This window comes from Oncorhynchus masou, chromosome 14, assembly GCF_036934945.1.
Source record: "Oncorhynchus masou masou isolate Uvic2021 chromosome 14, UVic_Omas_1.1, whole genome shotgun sequence".
Taxonomy (NCBI): Eukaryota; Metazoa; Chordata; class Actinopteri; order Salmoniformes; family Salmonidae; genus Oncorhynchus; species Oncorhynchus masou.
Window position 1 is genome coordinate 23,176,429 of NC_088225.1, and position 21,340 is coordinate 23,197,768.

General features: G+C 45.4%; 1 protein-coding gene across 1 annotated transcript; it reads left to right on the forward strand.

The window, feature by feature from the left end:
• The first annotated feature begins 131 nt into the window (after window positions 1-131).
• Window positions 132-21,315, forward strand: LOC135554558 (ATPase family AAA domain-containing protein 5-like). The gene is given in 23 exon segments (XM_064986923.1): window positions 132-627; window positions 802-864; window positions 976-2,708; window positions 3,036-3,126; window positions 3,258-3,416; window positions 3,698-3,836; window positions 4,257-4,323; window positions 4,447-4,628; window positions 4,911-5,059; window positions 5,180-5,648; window positions 5,820-5,916; window positions 7,173-7,270; window positions 7,479-7,612; window positions 12,131-12,224; window positions 12,227-12,286; window positions 12,736-12,906; window positions 13,089-13,331; window positions 13,472-13,536; window positions 13,769-13,957; window positions 14,073-14,216; window positions 14,410-15,401; window positions 15,694-15,849; window positions 20,286-21,315. Coding segments are annotated over 22 exon segments (5,595 nt in total). The 5' UTR covers window positions 132-627; window positions 802-813; the 3' UTR covers window positions 20,398-21,315.
• The last annotated feature ends 25 nt before the right edge of the window (window positions 21,316-21,340 follow it).

The following is a 21,340-nucleotide window of genomic DNA, read 5'->3' on the forward strand; positions in this document are numbered from 1 at the left end:
AGCAAACCTTGATGGATCATCACTAATACAAGCAATAAATAACATCTACTTCACTCTCATCAAAACTAGACAGCAGTGGGTTGATCTTTGATCTGCTTTTGCTAAATTTGTTTAGAAACAGAACTGCTACTTATTTACAATATCACGCGGGGTGGAGCCTTGCAGTCCAAACATCAACAACTGTTCGTGACGTGTACATGTTCTGCCACTGTGAGTGGTGGAGTTGGTGACGCTAACGCGCAAGTCAATTTGGCGCCCTTTGGGCTAGACAAGTCAGGCGGGATTTTTGGAAGACTGAAGCCAAACTACCAGTGTACCCAAAATACGGAATTATTGTTTATATGTGTGTTTAATTCGTCGTTAGTATCTAGAATTTACTTTGCAGTTACATGTTAAAACTTCGTTGTAGTTTCTTTACGCGTTTTGGGCAGCTTGCTAGCCGACTATTTTCCAACTAAGGTTAGCCATGTCATCCAACAATAGTCGGATATAGCTAGATAGCTATTATATTAAGATATTTATTTCCCGAGACAGACAGTTAGATAGCAAGCTATCAACTTTGCCACACAATGACAGTTCGCGTAGCTTAGAGGTTGTGTCTTCTAGAGGGATCGAGGAGAAGAGCTGGTAAGTTGTGTTCTTTTGTTTTAGCTTACTACCACATCCACCATTGATCTACAGTTGCCGCTTTTCAGGTTAACTGACTACTACTAGTTAGTAGGTAAGTTACCTAAGTACTTAACTGAACCAGAATGCACCAACTAGTTAGTCACTGCAACTAAAACCATTTAATTATTTTAGGTCAGTGAAATTATGGCTGGTATCGTTGCTATGGCATCTGTCATTGAAGATTTTGAAGCTCAGGTATGTCCAACCAAATTCCATCTGTCTACGCTAGCCTGTGTCAATGCATTGGATATATTTTTTTAATTGCATAGTTTTAATAATAGAGAGCGTAATCATCTTGTTTTACAGCCATGCAAGAGATCATGCAAAGATGCCCATGCTCCTCCTGTCAAGATGATCACAAACTACTTTTCCCCTGTGCCCAAGCCCATGGAGAAACCCTTCTCCCCACCCAGGTCCAACAACATCATGGATTACTTCAGCCGGAAGACCACACCAGTTAGAGAGAAGGGTAGTACCCCAGAGCAGACTAAGGAGAACCGCCTGGGGCCCCAGCCCTCTGAATCACCAGCCAGCCTAGACAGCCCTGTGAGGCTGCCAGCCAAGCCCCGTCAGAAACAGGGCAGGAAGCCCAGCAAAGTTGCCCGGCAGTTACAGGAGACTGATGCTGATGCAGGTTCCACTGAGATGGAGGAGTGTGTGGTCTTAGAAGGGCTAGGAGATGGTGAGGGGTCAGAGGGCAACGTAGTGAGCAGCAGCTGTGGCTTCCTGGGTAGTGACACAGCTGCCCTGCTGGCCCAGTTCAGTGCTGATGCTGGCATGGCTGGAGACACCTGTGGTAAGAATGACCCTGGCACGGCATGTCCTGAGAAGGCTCAAAAAGACAATCATCCCAAGGTGTACTCTAAAAACAGGGCTCCTCTGAAGAAAAAGGAAAGTTGCGACGGTTCTCCTAAAATTCCTAGAAAAGACAAGGTGGCTGTCAGTAAGGCTAAAGCCAAGCAGCAGGAGGATAAGGAAACAGAGGAGTATGTGCCCGAGGTCCAGGAGGCTGAGCTCTCTTTGTGTGATGCAAGCTTAGAGGTGAACGTGGGAGAGGCGTCTCAGTTGAACGGGAGCACCGTCACCATCTCCTTTGAGGACTTCCTGCAGACTCAGGGCCAGGGAGAGGAGAAAGTGGGGGAGAAAAGCGGAGTCGACCCGGAGCCAGAAGACATGTTGGATGTACCCAAAGCCAAAGAGCTTTGTCCCCTGCAGATATCTCCTCGAACCCTCACCATCCAAGCTGAGGTGCACACCATTTCCCCCGGCCACGAGCCAGTCCTGGTTGCAGAGAAAAAGATTGCCTCCATCTTCTCCAGGGAAAAAGAGGGGAGCCTAGCACCTGTAGTGGTGAAGACTGCTTCCTTTCCTCATCCCCAGTCTAGACTGGAGCTGCTGCCTGCCCCCAAAAGGAAGTCCAACGTGGTCCTGCAGGAGGAGGACCTGGAGCTCAGTGTCGTTGAGTCTGAATCATCCACTCCCAAGTGCAGCCAGACTGAGCGGAAGCAGTTCATGAGTGCTTTCAAGCAGCCAGCCAAGCCCGGCAAGGGCCCTGGGAAGCAGCCTGTGGACAAGGCCTTGGGGGAGGCTTTGGAGGAGGAGAACCACTCTGCTGCCCCAACAGAGGAGCAGCCAGGTAAAAGTGCAGCTAAGAAGAAACCGCAGAGACGAGGGAGGAAGAAGGCCATGGAGCAGGAGTCAGTTCCCTCACCCGCGGCACAAGAAGACCATGTTCCTGTGGAGACTGATTCTAAACCCAAAGAGGAGTCCAACACTGAGGTTAAACCTGAAGCAGAGCCCACCACCTCCACACCAACAACAGTCAGGAGGTCCACCAGAGAAGCCCCTTGCAGGCAGACACCTGCTGTTGATCCAGTAACTCCAGTGAGGAAAACAAAAAAAGAAAGGGTGAAAGCTGTTGCAGCAGTCACCGTGGACTGCCCTGTCCAGATGTCCACCCCGAAGTCAGACAAGTCCAGACACAGGGTGTTCAGAGCACAGATGGTCTGTCCACCAAACAAGACAGGAAGTCCCATCAGGTGAGGGATGGCCAAGATGTCTTTAAGCATAGTTTTTAATTGTCTCGCTTGTGCGTCCTGTTGGTCAGTAACAGGGAGGCAATAGGTTTGGACATAGATTGACTCGTCCACAATGGAGGCATGTCCCTAGTCTGGACAATGTTTTAAAGGCAGGACGATACATTACTACAGAGTCAGACAGTAGTGCCTCAGCTTCATGCTGACTTTGTAATATCTAGTTTGCATTGTATGTTTGAAAATAAAACATTTGGGCATTTAATTTGTTTTTGCTGTTTTGACTACCTTTGCATAAACTATTATCATTTTATTGTTACCTTGAACCTTCAGGATGAAATTTACCAGAGTCGTCTTCCAAAGCTCTGCATCAAAGTCTGAGGGTGGAAGTGATTTTGAAATCCTAAGTCCCCTAGCTACTAAGGTAATTATAGCCTCTGTTTTTATCAGTTGGAATATGAAACCGATGTTTTGAATTAGCAGCTATAATTCAACACACACTTTCCTTTCACTTGTAGTTTTTCTTCTTAAACCCATTTGAATCCTCTTGATCAGGAATCCAATGCATCGAAAAAGAGAAAAAAGGCAAAGAAGTTGGTGGAGAAAGCCCGGGAGATACAGCAGAGTAAAAAGGCCTCAGCGGATAAGGAGGGTCAGAGGTCTTTCCGACGCTCCACCCGGAGACAGGGCAGGAAGAGCTACAATGAAGATGAGGTACTCTACAGTCCTAATGACATTTCAGTTAAAGATTTGTAGGTTTTTTCTTACTTGGGAGAAGCTGTTCTACTCTTGCTCCGTATGTAGTTGTACTGTACAATTCATGCTCCATTGATAACAATTGTCATATTAGAGATGATGCATGTACTTTTCAATCCACCTGACTATCTTGTTTCCTGTCCATTTCTCCAACTGTGAGACGAAGCACAAGTACAGAAAGGCTTTGTTTCATAGATAACCCGCTAATCCTGTATTTTTGCCAACCACTGTTTGTGCAGGACTCAGTGGTTTGTGTGGAGGATAGCCAGGATGGCTCTGCTCCGACTGCCAAGGAGAAGGGAACAGCTCGGAAACGCAGTCTAAATGATGTATTGGGGAAAAAAGCACCTGCCAGCAAGGAGGCCAATAATCCAGCAGGTACTTTATCACTGTTGACTGAAGTCGTAACATGATTATAGAAAACATCTATCATTTGCTCACCCTGAAGTGTTCTGGCTACAGGATGTACACAGGCTGTAGTTATTTTTCAGAAAAGGAATTTTTGACATCGCACAATTTATTTTCAAAGCCTGGAGGAGAAGGTGAAGTGTATTATTTGTGTAGTGTGACAAGGTGAAAGCCGTACTTTGTTATGATTGTTAATTAAGCATTTCATTGTTTGAAGCATTACATTTGTTAAATGTAATTTGTATTTTGTGCACACATACTTGATGAAATCTTGTCTTATACGGGCTGAGTTCCAATTGCTGTATGACTATGATTGTATTTATTTTTGGTATATGTATGTATAGAAGGACACTAACATTAATGTTTTGTGTATTTTTTTCCCTTCCAAAGTGGCTCCCATGTTCCTTGGGAAAAAAGCACAGAGGACATCAGTCATATCCATCTTTGATGATCGCAGGTAAGCTTATTACAGACTTGCAGCTTATTACCAATAACACTGTTTGGTCTATATTCAACATTTTTGCAGACCTCAACAAGACCTTTGACCTTACACCCCTAATGTGGCTCTTACCCCTTCTAGCTGTGATGCTTCAGAGAACTCTCAAGATGATGAACAGTTCCGAGCCCGCAGAGAGTTCCTGAAGAGTGGCCTCCCAGAGTCCTTCAAGAAGCAGATAGCCAAAACCGTTGCCTCCAATGAGGCCTACGCAGTCTCCTGCTCCTCCTTCCAGCCTGTAGTGCACGTGCTGCAGACGTCACAGGGTATGTGTTTTCTCCTTGCAAGCTCTGTCCCTTCCATCCAAGTGTTCTTATTAGTTGTATAAAGCAGAAGGGGTGCCACTCACTGATGTTTAGATTTTTTGAATGGACATTTTTACTAACGTAAATCTTTATTATTATTTTTACTAATGTAAATTTGATTAAATAATTAGTGTGCCATAACTGGGATTTGAACTGGGAACCTTAGCCTTTTCAGCGTGCTTCCTGCTCAAGTGTTCCCTCTGTGTTCTCCATCTAATTACATTTTTCTTGGCCCTTGGACAGTGTGTCCTCTCTGGAGTCTTCCATGGCCTGTTTCTCCTCGCTTACACTTCCTGAAGGAGCTTCGATGTCTACCATCAAACCAGCTTCCATCCCTCGATAGTTCCACTTGCTGTAAGACTGAGCCAGCATCCAGAGCGCACACTGAAAGGGTATGTTGTAATATTATTTTACACATTTCATATTTCACTGGTAATATCCCATGTAATATTTACTGGTGTAGTTTTGGTTGTTAATCAACTTTAGATAACTGAATAATTTGTTCTGAACAGAGGTCTGGCTGGCGAGAAGATTTCTCTGAGCCCATTCGTAAGCTCCTAATGGAGGAGATCAGTGCATCCAACCCTCCTTTCCCCGTCCAGCGGTTTCTCACACGCTTCCTGAAGAGGCGGGCGGACCACCTCCAGGAATGCACAGCTTCAGAGGCAGACCCCAGTACCAAACTCGCCAGCAGTGCCCCAGCATCGACAGAGCCTGTGGGGGGAAAGAGGAAGAGAGTGGAAGAGGGTGAGGGGGCAGTGGGAAAGGTGGCCAAGAAGCAGATGTCCAGGAGGTCGGAGAAGATCATTGTGATCGACGGGGACACCATCTCCCCCGAACCTGAGCCACCCAGGAGGGGAGGGCGAGGGAGGAGGCGCAAGCAACAGGAGAACGAGAAGATGAAAACACCACTCCCCTCCCAAAAGGACCCTGTGGTACTCCTGGAGGACTCGCCGCTGGCTAGCAACTCTGTCAAAGATGGTAAGAGGGCAAATAAGAAATGGTTTCTCTGTAAAAAACCTCTTACCTTGCAGTATCTGTGGTAGCTGAAACATGGCCTTTCAGTTCGATGCTTAAATGTGCTTCCTTTTCATAACATTACAAAATACATTTTTGAATAGTCTTTAGTAACTGCTTTTTTTATTCCACCAGACTCCGTAAAAGAGGATGTGTTGTGGACAGAGAAGTACCAACCACAGCACTCCAATGACGTCATAGGCAACACTGCCTCAGTGAGGAGGCTGCACAGGTAAGGGATTGGTGTATCTACTTATTGACTCAACTGAATAGCTCAGTAGCTAGTTGTACTAGGCACCCTGCTGGCTCTACACAGGTATTACAGATATACAGTACATGGACACCTGCTCGTCAAACATCTTGTTCTAAAATGATGGGCATTAATATGGAGTTGGTCCCACTTTTGCTGCAAAACAGCCTCCACTCTTCTGGGAAGGCTTTCCACTAGATGTTGGAACATTGCTGCGGGGACTTGCTTTCCATTCAGCCACGAGCATTAGTGAGGTTGGGCACTAATTTTAGGCCTAGATCGCAGTCGGCATTCCAATTCCACCCAAAGGTGTTTGATGTTGTTGAAGTCACGGCTCTGTGCAGGCCACTCAAATTCTTCCACACCGATCTCAACAAAACATTTCTGTGTGGAACGAGCTTTGTGTACGGGGCATGCTGAAACAGGAGAAGGCTTTCCCCAAACTGTTGCCACAAAGTTGGAAGCACAGAATTGTCATGAATGTCATTGTATGCTGAAGCGTTAAGATTTCCCTTCACTGGAACTAAGGGGCCTAGCCCAAACCATGAAAAACAGCCTCAGACCATTTATTCCTCCTCCACCATACTTGACAGTTTGCACTATGCATTCGGGCAGGTAGCGTTGGCATTGCGCATGATGGTCTTAGGCTTGTGTGCGGCTGCTTGTCCATGGAAACCCATTTTCATTAAGCTCCCGACGAACAGTTCTTGTGCTGACGTTGCTTCCAGAGGCAGTTTGGAACTCGGTGTGTTGCAACCGAGGACAGACGATTTTTACGCACTTCAGCACTCGGCGGTCCTGTTCTGTGAGCTTGTGTGACCTACCACTTTGCGGCTGAGCCGTTGTTGCCCCTAGACGTTTCCACTTTACAATAACGGCACTTAGAGTTGACCGGCGTAGCTCTAGCAGGGCAGAAATTTGACGATCTGATTTGTTGGAAAGGTGGCATCCTATGATGCTGCCATGTTGAAAGTCACTGAGCTCTCCCATAAGGCCATTCTACTACCAATGTTTGTCTATGAAGATTGCATGGCTGTGTGCTGGATTTTTATACACCTGTCAGCAACGGTGTGGCTGAAATAGCCAAATCCACGCACTTTTTTAATGGTGTCCACATACTTATTGTATGTAAAAGGTATGAATCAATGGCTTTATGAGCTTTATTGAAAGCCATGTGTTTCATGCCATTAATTCAATGAATCTGTCATGTAATTTTGCATAAACCAATCCGTTTGCAGTTGGCTGAGGGAATGGAAGCTCAGAGCTGACAGGGAAGAGAGGAAGAAACAGAAGGAAAAGAAACAGGAGGAAAAGAAACAGGATGACGACAGCAATGGTAAGAGACGGTCACCTTGGAGAAAATGGCTGAGCCCTCTATTCTAAGATTTTGCTTTTGTATTTTCAGATAGCACTATGACTGTTTGAGCATGAACACATTTTTCCCTCCTTTGAAATAGTTACATCATCCTATATAAAAGTAACTTTTTCAAAGTTACCACAGAGTAAACTTAAAGCAGCCTGCTGTTCCCCTCTTGGCTACACAGACTCATGGGACACTGAAGACGGGGACTCTCAGGAGGGGGAAGACTTTATGTGTAACACCCTGCTGATCACTGGTCCCACGGGGGTCGGCAAGACCGCTGCCGTCTACGCCTGCGCCCAGGAACTCGGCTTTAAGGTCTGTTCATTCTTTACTCCACTTGCCTAACACAGCAGTCACCAACCTTTTATGCTTTGAAACCCACTGGTTGATCACAAGCCAATTTGTTTTTAATCATGTTTCTGCATACAAATTTCAATGCACTCACTTTACACTCTGAATCAATCAATCAATCAAATATTTATAAAGCCCTTTTTGCAGATGACACAAAGTGCTTGTACAGAAACCCAGCTTAAAACCTCAAACAGCAAGTAATGCAGATGTAGAAGCACGGTGTCTTGGAAAAACTCTCTAGAAAGACAGGAACCTAGGCAGAACAGTTGGACCCAGAGCAGCAGCAGCAGCACAACCAGGTGGACTGGGGACAGCCAGGAGTCATCAGGCCAGGTAGTCCTGAGGCATGATCCTAGGGCTCAGGTCCTCCGGGAGGGAGAGATAGAAAGAGAGAATTTGAGGAATCATACTTAAATTCACACAGGACACCAGATAAGACAGGAGAATACACCAGATATAAGACTGGCCCTAGCCCCCCAGCACATAGACTATTGCAGCATAGATACTGGAGGCTGAGTCAGGGGTGGGGGGGACACTGTGGCCCCGTCTGACAATACGGACAGGACCAACCAGGCAGGATATAACCCCACCCACTTTGCCAGAGCACAGCCCCCACCCCACTAGAGGGATATCAACAGACCACCAACTTACTACCCTGAGACGAGGCTGAGTATAGCCCGCGAAGATCTCCTCCACCACACGAGCCCGAGGGGGTGCAAACTGGAAAACAGGACGATCACATCAGTGACGCACCCCTCCTAGGGATGGAATGGAAGAGCACTAGTAAGCCACTGACTCAGCCCCCGTAATATGATCAGAGGTAGAGAATCCCAGTGTAGAGAGGAGCTGGCCAGGCAGAGACAGCAATGTCGATCCGGTGCCTTGCTCTTCACCTTCGCACCCCTGGGCCAGACTACACTCAATCCTAGGACCCACTGAAGAGATGAGTCTTCAATAAAGACCTAAAGGTCGAAACCGAGTCTGCGTCTCTCACATGGATAGGCAGACTATTCCATAAAAAGGAGCTCTATAGGAGAAAGCCCTACCTCCAGCTCTTTGCTTCGAAATAAGGACAATAAGGAGGCCTGCGTCTTGTGACCATAGCGTACGTTTAGGCATGCACGGCAGGACCAAATCTGAGAGAGAGGTATGAGCAAGCCCATGTAATGCTTTGTAGACTAGCAGTAAAACCTTGAAATCAGGCCTGGCCTTAACAGGAATCCTGTGTAGAGAGGCTAGCACTGGAGGAGTATGATCAAATTTGGGGTTCTAGTCAAGATTCTAGCACCGGTGTTTAGTTTATTTAGTGTTTTATCTGGGTAGCTGGCGAGTGTTGCATTACAGTAGTCTAATCTAGAAGTGACAAATACATGGATTAGTTTTTCTGCATTTTTTGGACCAAAAAAAGTTTCTGGTTTTTGCAATGTTACAAAGATGAAAAAATATTTTCTTGAAATAGTATTGATATGTTCGTCAAAAAGAGATCAGGGTCCCCAGTAACGCTAAGGTTCTTCAGTTTTATTTGAGACAACTGTACAACCATTAAGATGAAATGTCAGATCCAACAGCAGATCTTTGTTTCTTGGGACCGAGAACTAGCGTCTCTGTTTTGTCCGAGTTTGAAAGTAAAACATTTTCCTCCACCCACTTCCTTATGACTGAAACACAGGCTTCCAGGGTAGGCAATTTAGGGGCTTCACCATGTTTTATCGAAATGGTCTTAAAACAGAACCTTGACGAACTCTGAAACCAGACTGATACATTTTGTATTCATTATTTATCTTTAGGAAGGCAGTGAGTTGCTGTGCAACAGCTTTTTCAAAAATGTTTGAGAAGAATGGGAGATTCGATATAGACCAATTTAGTTTTTTTTACATTTTCTGGGTCAAGGTTTGGCTTTTTCAAGAGAGGCTTTATTACTGCCACTTTTAGTGCGTTTGGTACACATCCGGTGGATAGAAAGCCATTTATTATGTTCAACATAGGAGGGTCAAGCACTGGAAGTAGCTCTTTACTTCTGCACCAACGAGGGCATCTTGACTGGTTGCATCACTGCCTGGTATGGCAACTGCTCAGCCTCCGACTGCAAGGCACTACAGTGGGTAGTGCGTACGGCCCAGTACATCACTGGGGCCAAGCTTCCTGCCATCCAGGACCTCTATACCAGGCGATGTCAGAGGAAGGCCCTAAAAATGGTCAGACTCCAGCCACCCTAGTCTTAGACTCTTCTCTCTGCTACCACACGGTAAGCGGTATTGGAGTGCCAAGTATAAGTTCAAGAGGCTTCTACCCCCAAGCCATAAGATTCCTGAAAATCTAATCAAATGGCTGCCCACCCCCTCTTTTACACCGCTGCTATTCTCTGTTATTATCTATGCATAGTCACTTTAATAACTCTACCGACATGTACATATTACCCCCGGTGCCCCTGCACATTGACTCTGTCCGTTACCCCCTGTATATAGTCTCGCTAAGGTAGCGCCACCTTTTGCTGCGATTACAGCTGTAAGTCGCTTGGGGTATGTCTCTATCAGTTTTGCACATCGAGAGACTGAAATTTTTTCTTAACATGTGTAAATATTTGTATGAACATAACAAGATTCAACAACTGAGACATAAACTGAACAAGTTCCACAGACATGTGACTAACAAAAATGGAATACATGTCCCTGAACAAAGGGGGGGTCAAAATCAAAAGTAACAGTCGGTATCTGGTGTGGCCACCAGCTGCATTAAATACTGCAGTGCATCTCCTCCTCATGGACTGCACCACATTTGACAGTTCTTGCTGTGAGATGTTACCCCACTCTTCCCCCAAGGCACTTGCAAGTTCCCAGACATTTCTGGGGGGAATGGCCCTAGCCCCCACCCTCCGATCCAACAGGTCCCAGACGTGCTCAATGGGATTGCGATCCGAGCTCTTTGCTGGCCACGGCAGAACACTGACATTCCTGTCTTGCAGGAAATCACACACAGAACGAGCAGTATGGCTGGTGGCATTGTCATGCTGGAGGGTCATGTCAGAATGAGCCTGCAGGAAAGGTACCACATAAGGGAGGAGGATGTCTTCCCTGTAACGCACAGCGTTGAGATTGCCTTCAATGACAACAAGCTCAGTCCGATGATGCTGTGACACACCTCCCATACCATGACAGACCCTCCACCTCCAGAGTAACGCTCATTCCTTTGACAATAAACGCAAATCCGACCATCACCCCTGGTGAGACAAAACCGCAACTTGCCAGTGAAGAGCACTTTTTGCCAGTCCTGTCTGGTCCAGCGACGGTGGGTTTGTGCCAGGTAGGACGATCAACGTTATTGCCGGTTTTGTCTGGTGAGGACCTGCCTACAACAGGCCTACAAGCCCTCAGTCCAGCCTCTCTCAGCCTATTGTGGACAGTCTGCGCACTGATTGTGTGTTCCTGGTGTAACTCGGGCAGTTGAAACCATCCTGTACCTGTCCCCCAGGTGTGATGTTCGGATGTATTGATCCTGTGCAGGTGTTGTTACACGTGGTCTGCCACTGCGAGGATGATCAGCTGTCCGTCCTGTCTCCCTGTATCGCCGTCTTAGGCGTCTCACAGTATGGACATTGCAATGTATTTCCCTGGCCACATCTGCTATCCTCATGCCTACTTGCAGGATGCCTAAGGCACGTTCACGCAGATGAGCAGGAACCCTGGGCATCTTTCTTTTGGTGTTTTTCGGAGACGGAAGAAAGGCCTCTTTAGTGTCCTAAGTTTTCATAACTATGACCTTAATTGCCTACTGTCTGTAAGCTGTTGGTGTCTTAACGACCTTTCCACATGTGCGTGTTCATTAATTGTTTATGATTAGTTTAACAAGCATGGGAAACCGTGTTTATACCCTTTACAATGAAGATCTGCGTAGTTATTTGTATTTTTACGAATTATCTTTGAAAGACAGGGTCCTGAAAAAGGGACGTTTCTTTTTTTTGCTGAGTTTATTTACCTCAGTTACGGTACTTTGTTCCCTCTAAGCCCGCACGAAGCTCCCAAGTGGTTTCTTGCATCAAATAACAGTTTCAGTCACCTTATCTGAAGGACAAGTGGATAAACATGTTAATGTCAAGCCCTGTCTCATAGAATGTAGGCCTACATTGAACACCACACATTTGCTGTTACTGTAGCCTGAATGACAGAACAGCTATTTCCATGTTAAATGTTGTGGGATGCATTTTTTTGATGGTGGGCCACTCTGGTAACCTTCATTTAACTAGGAAAAGGAAAGAGTGGCTCCTACTGGTCTTCTGACACCACTTCCAGCAGCATCTGGTTTCCCATCCAAGGGCCGACCAGGACCACCCTGCTTAGCTTTAGAGGCAAGCCAGTAGAGGGATGCAGGGTGGGGTTCTGCCGGGTGCCATCAAATCTTTTAACATCTGTCTTAACTGTCTGTGTAATATATTAGCTATGTATGCTACTTTGAAGGCAGGACGTGTAACCTGTCATCCTTCTCCAGGTGTTTGAGGTGAATGCGTCGTCCCAGCGGAGCGGCCGTCAGATCCTGTCCCAGCTGAGGGAGGCCACCCAGTCCCACCAGGTGGACATCCAGGGGTCAACGCCCATAAGCCATGCTATTTCAGTAGCTCCACCGCCAGGCCTGGATCCTCACCACGTAAGTTTAGAAGAAGTTTGCCTCTCTTCTTGCAGCCCAGTGTTTCTTTGAACAAAATCATCTCTTAGGACTGTTTTGATAGTTTGACACTGATAAAAATCTATAAGAGATAAACGGGTAACAAACCTGAGCACCATCTCCCATTGGCCTAAATCTATGTTATCTTCAGGTTACATGCCAGTTTCATGTTACACTTACATGTTAGTCATTTAGCGGATGCTCTTATCCAGAGCGACTTGCAGGAGCAATTTGAGTTAAATACCTTGCTCAAGGACTCATGGACAGGTTGTTCACCTAGTCGGCTTGGGATTCAAACCAGCGACCTTTCGGTTACTGGCCCAACCGTCTTAACCGCTATGCTACCTGCCGCAAGTTTCTTGAGTAATGTGAAAAGTAGGATTTCTAAAGATCCAGGTTGACAGGTGAAGATTCTGCTGTCCATCTCCCAGGGAAAGTGTACTCTCCTCGAAGGGTGGTGTCCTCCCCCAGGAAGTCCCCCCGTGGAGCCACGAGGGGAGGCCTGGCCCCCACCTCCCTGGCCAACTTCTTCAAAATGGGCCGACCTGGTCCCACCAACAAGGAACCTGCCAGTGCCAGCCAAGACCAGAAGCAACCAACCGGTTAGAATGAATTCCTTGTTCCTCCCTAGCTTGAGGTTTCTGTCAGTCAGGTGTTAAACAGTCTAGGTCCTAAATTAAACACAGCGGGGAAGCTTTATTCCCTTCAGTTACTATTTTGGATAAACCCTAGTCTAGTCTGCATACACACGTCAGAACTAAATATCAGTGTTATTCTCTTCCAGCTGTTCCCAAGAAGACCAGTAAAGCCAAGGAGAGTTCCAGTAAGACTGAAGAGCCACAGAACAGACCAGCAGCAGCAGCCATCACCAAGGACTCCTCCAGTGAAGAGCAGAGCAAGAAGACAGCCACGTCACTCATTCTCTTTGAGGAGGTGGATGTCGTCTTTGATGACGACTCTGGGTTCCTGGCTGCCATCAAAACGTTCATGACCACCACCAAGAGACCGGTGATCCTCACCACCAGTGGTGAGTGGGGAGCAATCCACATTTCATGGTTGGAAGACTAAGTTGTGGTCCATGGTTGTAGGTTTGTACACTGTGTCAAATGAATAGCACAGACCCGAAGGTGACATGCACTGTGAGTTGAACCTGTTTCTCTCTTCTAGATCCCACCTTCAGTACCATGTTTGATGGCAACTTTGAGGAGATACATTTCAAAACCCCCTCAGTGGTAAGAGAACCAATAAACTACAACCCTTTTTTTTGCTGGGTGTTTTGTTGTTGTCATGTACTCAACAGAGTAACGTTGAAGGTATATTTTAAGCATACTTTCTAGTTGCACGGGAAGAATGTTCATTTTATAATAGGAAACTTGTATTGTCATTTGCGTATGTTAGTGTGTAACTCCTTCATACAGGTGCATGAGTGTGTGTGGTTGTAACACCTCTCTTTCTCCTATACAGGTGAAGGTGGGGAGCTACCTGCAGCTGCTGTGCCTGGCTGAGAACATGCGTACGGACGCCCGCGACGTCTCCTCTCTGCTCCACCTGAACGGTTGTGACATCCGCCAGAGCCTTCTGCACCTGCAGTTCTGGAGCCGTTCCACAGGGGGCGGAAGCTATCCCGTCCCCTCCCAGACTCAGCCCCCACAGGTGAGGACAGAGTAATGTTCACTAAATAACTGTATAAACAACGTTGCCAATTAATACTGATGGTGATAAATTTTGTTTTTATGTTGCATATTCAGTGACACAACTCCAGTCAAAGACAGAGGAAACTGCAGGTGGCTCTGTGGTGAGTGAGGGGGTGACTCCAGCAGGACCCCTGCCCCCCTGTGACACAGGCTGCACAGAGAGCATGCTGGGACTGCTGAACATGGAGCCAGAGAGGGAAATGCAGGATCTGTTCAAGGTTGGTTGTCAAAAGTCCATCTCTTTCCTCGTTGTTGTCTTAAGAGGACACTCGAGATCATTTTTGACCGGTCTCTTGTGGTATGATCTCGCATAATTACAATCCCTATGTCAAACCACCTTCTCAGTCACTTTATTATCTGTAAGTTAGTGTGGAAGTATTGAAGGTTAACCACAATCTATTGTCTCCTCAGAGCCAGTCCACAGTGGAGCCAGGTTGCTGGGAGCTGCTGACCACCAGCAAGAGGAGAGGAATGGACCTGCTCTACTCCAACATGGAGGCCCTGCTTCCCCTACCCACCACACACCTCACTGTCACAACCCACAGGCGGACACAGGAAGAGTCCAGCGCTGATCCACAGGAAGTAGCCACTAGTATGAATAGTATAAAGCCAGAGATTGATCCACCACTACCACCTCAGACTGAGGTTGATCCACTGCCCCACCCCAGGCTCCAGCAGGTGGCAGAGGGGTCAGAGACAGACGGGAGCCCGGTGAAGGTGTCCTCTAGAATGAAGAAGAAGAAGAAGAAGCAGCTGGGTACCCGAGAGGAGCTGGACCCCTTTCACTCAGACTCTGATTCCGACGACGCCTTCCTCTCCCTCCACACTAAACCACCTGCCAACCCCCCTCAGACACAGACGGAAGGGGAGGACAGTCAGGACGATTCTACCAGCAACAAGGTTGAACTAGAATCTGTGAAGGCCAGAGAGGAAGAGGTAAAGGAGAAGGCCCCTCCCCCTGTGAGGATTAGGGTGCCACTCACCCCGGAGCAGAGGATGAAGAGTGAGCCTGTGTCCCACTGCCTGGGCTCCCTGGCAGAGTTCCTCGACCACATGTCCCTCCTGGACTCCTCCCTTTGCCACCACACCTCACCTGTAGGTGGTGCCAGAAACACACACAGGACATTCGGCCTGAGAGCCGAGACTAAAGACGGGATGAATGACGAGCCCAGGGAGGAGTGCCATGGAGGGAGCTGGGTAGAGGAGGAGAGAGCGGGGGAGATCCAGGCTGCTGTGGAGGCTCTGAGCTTCCAGAGGTGCAGGGCTGGGGTGGAGGAGGCGTGGGGTACAGCTCAGGGTCTAGAGGGGGAACTGGGGAACGAGGCTGTGAACGAGCTCACACTCCCTGTGGCCCCGCACAGACAGGGCTTCAGACTCACCCAGGACAGCCCCTGTGAACCAAAGTGAGTCGTCTTGTCTGTTTGTCCTTCACTGTATGGCTTATAGTGATCAGTTGACAGGGTATTGCTTACTGAATTTATAATTTATATGTAAAATATTGTATTCATGTATTAATTCATTATTTGATCAGTGAGTATAATTCTAGTATTCAACATCTCAAAGAAGAGTTTAATTTGGTAGATATTAGATAATAAATTTAACACATTTATGTATTACGCCCTTTTACATCAAAGTCGTCACAAAGTGCATTTTAAGGAATCTAACCTATCCTGATTGCTGCTGTTGTTCCTCCAGAGTTCTCCAGAAGAGGAGGGATGTGATGGACATTCTACCCAGCCGAGTGGCAGGGACGCTGGGTAACAGACCTGCTGCAGCCCTGGACTTCCTTCCCTTCCTACGGACCATCTGCCGATCAGAGACGCTCAAGGAGCAGTTCAAGGTTAAACGCAGGTGAGAGGTCAGGGGTAAGGTTAAATGGAGGTGAGAGGTTAAAGGTTATGGATGTGGAAATCAGGATCAGAGTTAAACGGGGTTTTAGGGGGACACCCAGCTTTGAACCACCTCAAATCTGTCTCATTCTGTATAGATTGATATCATAAGACCAAGCTGCTCCATTCAGTATATATTGATATCTAGAGACCAAGCTGCTCTCCATTCTGTATAGATTGATATCTAGAGACCAAGCTGCTCTCCATTCAGTATAGATTGATAATTACATACTTTTTAGTTTTTGTCTGTACAAGACAGCCTAACCAATACTATTAAATCATTGATATTTATACAATGCCTTTGGGAAGGTATTCAGACTCCTGGACTATTCCCACATTTTGTTAGGTTACAGCCTTATTCTAAAATGTATGAAAAAATATTTTCCCCTCATTAATCTACACACAATACCCCATAATGATCAAGCTAAAAAAATTATTATTTATTTTTTTACAAATGTATACAAATAAATACACCTTTACATAAGTATTCAGACCCTTCACTCAGTACCTTGTTCAATAACCTTATGGCAGCAATTACAGCCTCAAGTCTTCTTGGGTATGACACTACATGCTTGGCACACCTGTGTTTGGGGAGTTTCTCCCATTTCTTCTCTGCAGATCCTCTCAAGCTTTGTCAGGTTGGATGGGGAGTGTTCCTGCACAGCTATTTTCAGGTCTCTCCAGAGATGTTCGATCAGGTTCAAGTCTGGGCTCTGGCTGGGCGACTCGAGAAGATTCAAAGACTTGTCCTGAAGCCACTCTTGCATTGTCTTGGCTTTGTGCTTAGGGTTGTTGTCCTGTTGAAAGGTGAACCTTCGCCACAGTCTGAGGTCATGAGCGCTCTGGAGCAGGTTTTCATCAAGGATCTCTCTGGTTTTTGCTCCGTTCATCTTTGCCTTGATCCTGACTAGTCTCCCAGTCTCTGCCGGTGAAAAACATCTCCACAGCATGATGCTGCTGCCACCATGCTTCACCGTAGGGATGGTGCCAGGTTTCCTCCAGACGTGACACTTGGCATTCAGGCCAAAGAGTTCAATCTTGGTTTCATCAGACCAGAGAATCTTGTCTCGTGGTCTGAGAGTCTATTAGGAGCTTTTGGCAAACTCATAGCAGGCCGTCATGTGCCTATTACTGAGGAGTGGCTTCAGTCTGGCCACTACCATAAAGGCCTAATTGGTGGACTGCTGCAGAGATGGTAGACTAGTGGTTAGAGTGTGGTGCCAGTAACCGAAAGGTTTAATCAATTTTAGAATAAGGCTGTAACGTAACAAAATGTTGAAAAAGTCGAGGGGTTGGCACTATTAAATTACACCCCCTTTTGCCCTCAGAACAGCCTCAATTCATTGTGTCAAGTTGATGTCCATTGGGTGGTGGACCATTCTTAATACACACTGGAAACTGTTGAGTGTGAAAAACCCAGCAGAGTTGCAGTTCTTGACACAAACCGGTGTACATGGCACCTACTACCATACCCTGTTCAAAGGCACTTACATTTGTCTTGCCCATTCACCCTCTGAATGGCATGTAACCCCCCCATTCATTTACACTGATTTGAAGTGGATTTAACAGGTGACATAAATAAGGGATCATAGCTTTCACCTGGATTCACCTAATCTGTCATGGAAAGAGCAGGTGTTCCTAATGTTTTGTACACTGTTTTGTTATTATTCAGGCATAATGTAAGGGTGTATCATTTTGATAGGGCTGGACATGGTATTTGAGTTAAGCCTTCAAACAGTTATGTCATGCTCTCACTCTGTTAATATAATGGAATAGGGAAGCTGTCAGTTTTAATAATTCAAATCAAATGGGTCCTTACATGTGTCCTATTTCACACATGTACAAGCACATGTGTGAATTGGATATTTGTTTTTTTGCTTATCACACCCCTGAGGGTGGGGTTGGAGCCAGGGATCAGCCATTATTGCCGGTGATGCATGTTTCCATCCTCACTTCTGTTTCATACCCTAGGCTGTGGGTCTGGGGTATGTTTCAGAATGACAGTAGTTATTTTAATCTAGTTGTTAGTTAATTCCATAGAAACCCACAGGTCAGTGAGGTCACTTATCTTCATGCTCACTCAAAGAATTGGAAGCTTTCCCATTAGATTTAGATTCCTGAGAACAACTCCAGCTGCTGTCGCACACTTCAAAATCATTTATCCAGATACCTTGACAAAATACTGTAATCATTTAGTTTGAGATGGATGATTGATGGACAGATGTAGTCTCAACAAGAAAGGTTGTGTGCTTTGGGTTTGCTATTGTACCCGGTAGCACCGTTTACGTGTAGTTTAAGCTGAGGGTGGAAATGGGTAGAAGGATATCTGTTTGGGGCTCCCGAGTGGCGCAGTGGTCTAAGGCACTGCATCTCAGTGAAAGAGGTGTCATTCTAATCCCTGGATCAAACCCAGGCCGTATCACATCTGGCCGTGATTGGGAGTCCCATAGGGCGGCGCACAATTGGCCCAGCATCGTCCTGGGTAGGCCGTCATTGTAAATAAGAATTTCTTCTTAATGGACTTGTCTAGTTAAATAAAAATGTAATTTAAGTAAAATGTTAGTCTATGGATAGGATGTGGTGGGTTAGTGCATTTCTAATCACCCAGAATGGCTTTCTCTGTAGCTCGTGTCGATAAAAGTCTGTGGTGTGAGATTGCTTATAGGTTAAATATACAGTTTAAGTCGGAAGTTTACATACTTAGGTTGGAGTCAATAAAACTTGTTTTTAAACCACTCCACAAATTTCTTTTTAACAAACTATAGTTTTGGCCAGTCGGTTAGGACATCTACTTTGTGCATGACACAAGTAATTTTTCCATGAATTGTTTACAGACAGATTATTTCACTTTTATAATTCACTGTATCACAATTCCAGTGGGTCAGAAGTTTACATACACTCAGTTGACTGCCTTTTAAACAGCTTGGAAAATTCCAGGAATTCCAGCTTCTGATTGGCTAATTGACGTCATTTGAGTCAATTTGAGGTTTTCCTGTGGATGTATATCAAGGCCTACCTTCAAACTCAGTACCTCTTTGCTTGACATCATGGGAAAATCAAAAGAAATCAGCCACGACCCCAGAAAAAAAAATTGGAGACCTCCAAGTCTGGTTCATCCTTGGGAGCAATTTCCAAACTCCTGGAGGTACCACATTCATCTGTACAAACAATAGTACGCAAGTATAAACACCATGGGTCCACGCAGCCATCATACCGCTCAGGAAGGAGACGTGTTCTGTCTCCTAGAGATGAACGTACGTTGGTGCAAAAAGTGCAAATCAATCCCAGAACAACAGCAATGTACCTTGTGAAGATGCTGGAGGAAACCGGTACAAAAGTATCCACAGTAAAACAAGTCCTATATCAACATAACCTGAAAGGCCGCTCAGCAACTGCACATGGGGACAAAGATGGTACTTTTTGGAGAAATGTCCTCTGGTCTGATGAAACAAAAATAGAACTCTTTGACCATAATGACCATTTAAGTTTGGGGGAAAAGGGGGGAGGCTTGCAAGCCAAAGAGCACCATCCCAACCGTGAAGCGTTGTGAGGGTGCTTTGATGCAGGAGGGACTAGTGTACTTCACAAAATAGATGGCATCATGAGAAGGAAAATTTATGTGGATATATTGAAGCAACATCTCAAGACATCAGTCAGGAAGTTAAAGCTTGGTCGCAAATGGGTCTTCCAAATGGATAATGACCCCAAGCATACTTCCGAAGTTGTGGCAAAATGGCTTAAGGACAACAAAGTAAAGGTATTGGAGTGGCCATCACAAAGCCCTGACCTCAATCCCATAGAAAATGTGTGTGCAGAACTGAAAAAGTGTGTGCGAGCAAGGAGGCCTTACAGACCTGACTCAGTTACACCAGCTCTGTCAGGAAGAATGGGCCAAAATTCACCCAACTTATTGTGGGAAGCTTGTGGAAGGCTACCTGAAACGTTTGACCCAAGTTAAACAATTTAAAGGCAATGCTACCAAATACTAATTGAGTATGTAAACTTCTGACCCAATGGGAATGTAATGAAAGAAATAAAAGCTGAAATAATGATTTATCTTCTATTATTCTGACATTTCATATTCTTAAAATAAAGTGGTGATCCTAACTGACCTACGACAGGGAATTTTTACTAGGATTAAATGTCAGGAATTGTGAACTGAGTTTAAATGTATTTGGCTAAAGTGTATGTAAACGTCTGACTTCAACTGTATACGTATTTACATCACTTTTTAGTCATTTAGCAGATGCTCTTATCCAGATGGACTTACAGTTGGTAATGTATTCTAGTAACCCTGTGTGCTGCACTAAAGGCCATTTAGGAACATGCTACAGTATGCCTGTCACTTATCTAAACAATTTGACTAAAGTTTGAAAATGTCTTTCTCCCCCACATTAGGTTCCTCCACTACCTGGATGCCATTCACCTGGGCCTTCCCAAGGACACTCTGCAATACCTAGCAAAGGACTTCCTTGAACTAGAGAGAAGTGCACTGGTGTTTCTCAAATAGGGGTTTAAGGACATTCAGGTCGCCCATTTTGAGGCTTGATGACAGTATGAAAGCAATCATTAGCTGGGTTAATGTGATCCTAACTTGAGTCATATTCATTAGGTACCAAATGGAAGAAATCTGACACAAGGAGGGAGGGACTGACTACCTAAGCTTGTTGAATTAGAAGGCTAGTTTTCGTTCTTATCCCATTGCAAAACGTTTTGCTACGGTGTACCCTAATGAATACGACCCCTCAATTGCTACTAAAAGTCAATGACCAGAAATCTGCGGATCAATTTCCTCTTGGGACCTGGAGTGAGGTTCATCATAGATCCCTTTAAAGAGTGCTGAAACACTATTCACCTCTTCAATATGCATTTGTACTGTAATATAAAAATGGGAGTGTGTAAATGTGTATCAGTAAAAAAAATTATAGTTGTGGCTTTTACGAAGATGTGCCTGTTTTTGTATTCTGCTGTGCATTTGGCAAAGTGTTTCATGAACTAATAAATTCAAATGTTATATTCTGAGAGATAATTTGTAAGATTTGAATAACATACTTGTAGAAATTGTCAGTTTAAAAGGCTGTGTTTTTGTTGTCAAACTACACAATATTAACACAATCATGTTCAAGCACTTCATATCACTTTTTTACTGTTCATATAATATAAACCCCACACACTTTTCTAGTCCAGTGTGTTATTCTCTCGTGAATTACAATGGCTTCATTATCTAATTGCAGGGAAGGATCAGTGATGTGTATATGTAAATCATTGGGTAGGATGTCTTTTTAAACTAACCAAGTCGGGTTAGATTGAGCACAACACAATCTAATGTAACAGAAGTGATTATGAAATGTTTTTGTATTGTTTACATCTTTTGGTAAATTAATGTAATAAAAAAGGACACGTGTAACAAGACGCAGCGTATCAAACAAAACCACACGCGTCATGTTTTCATT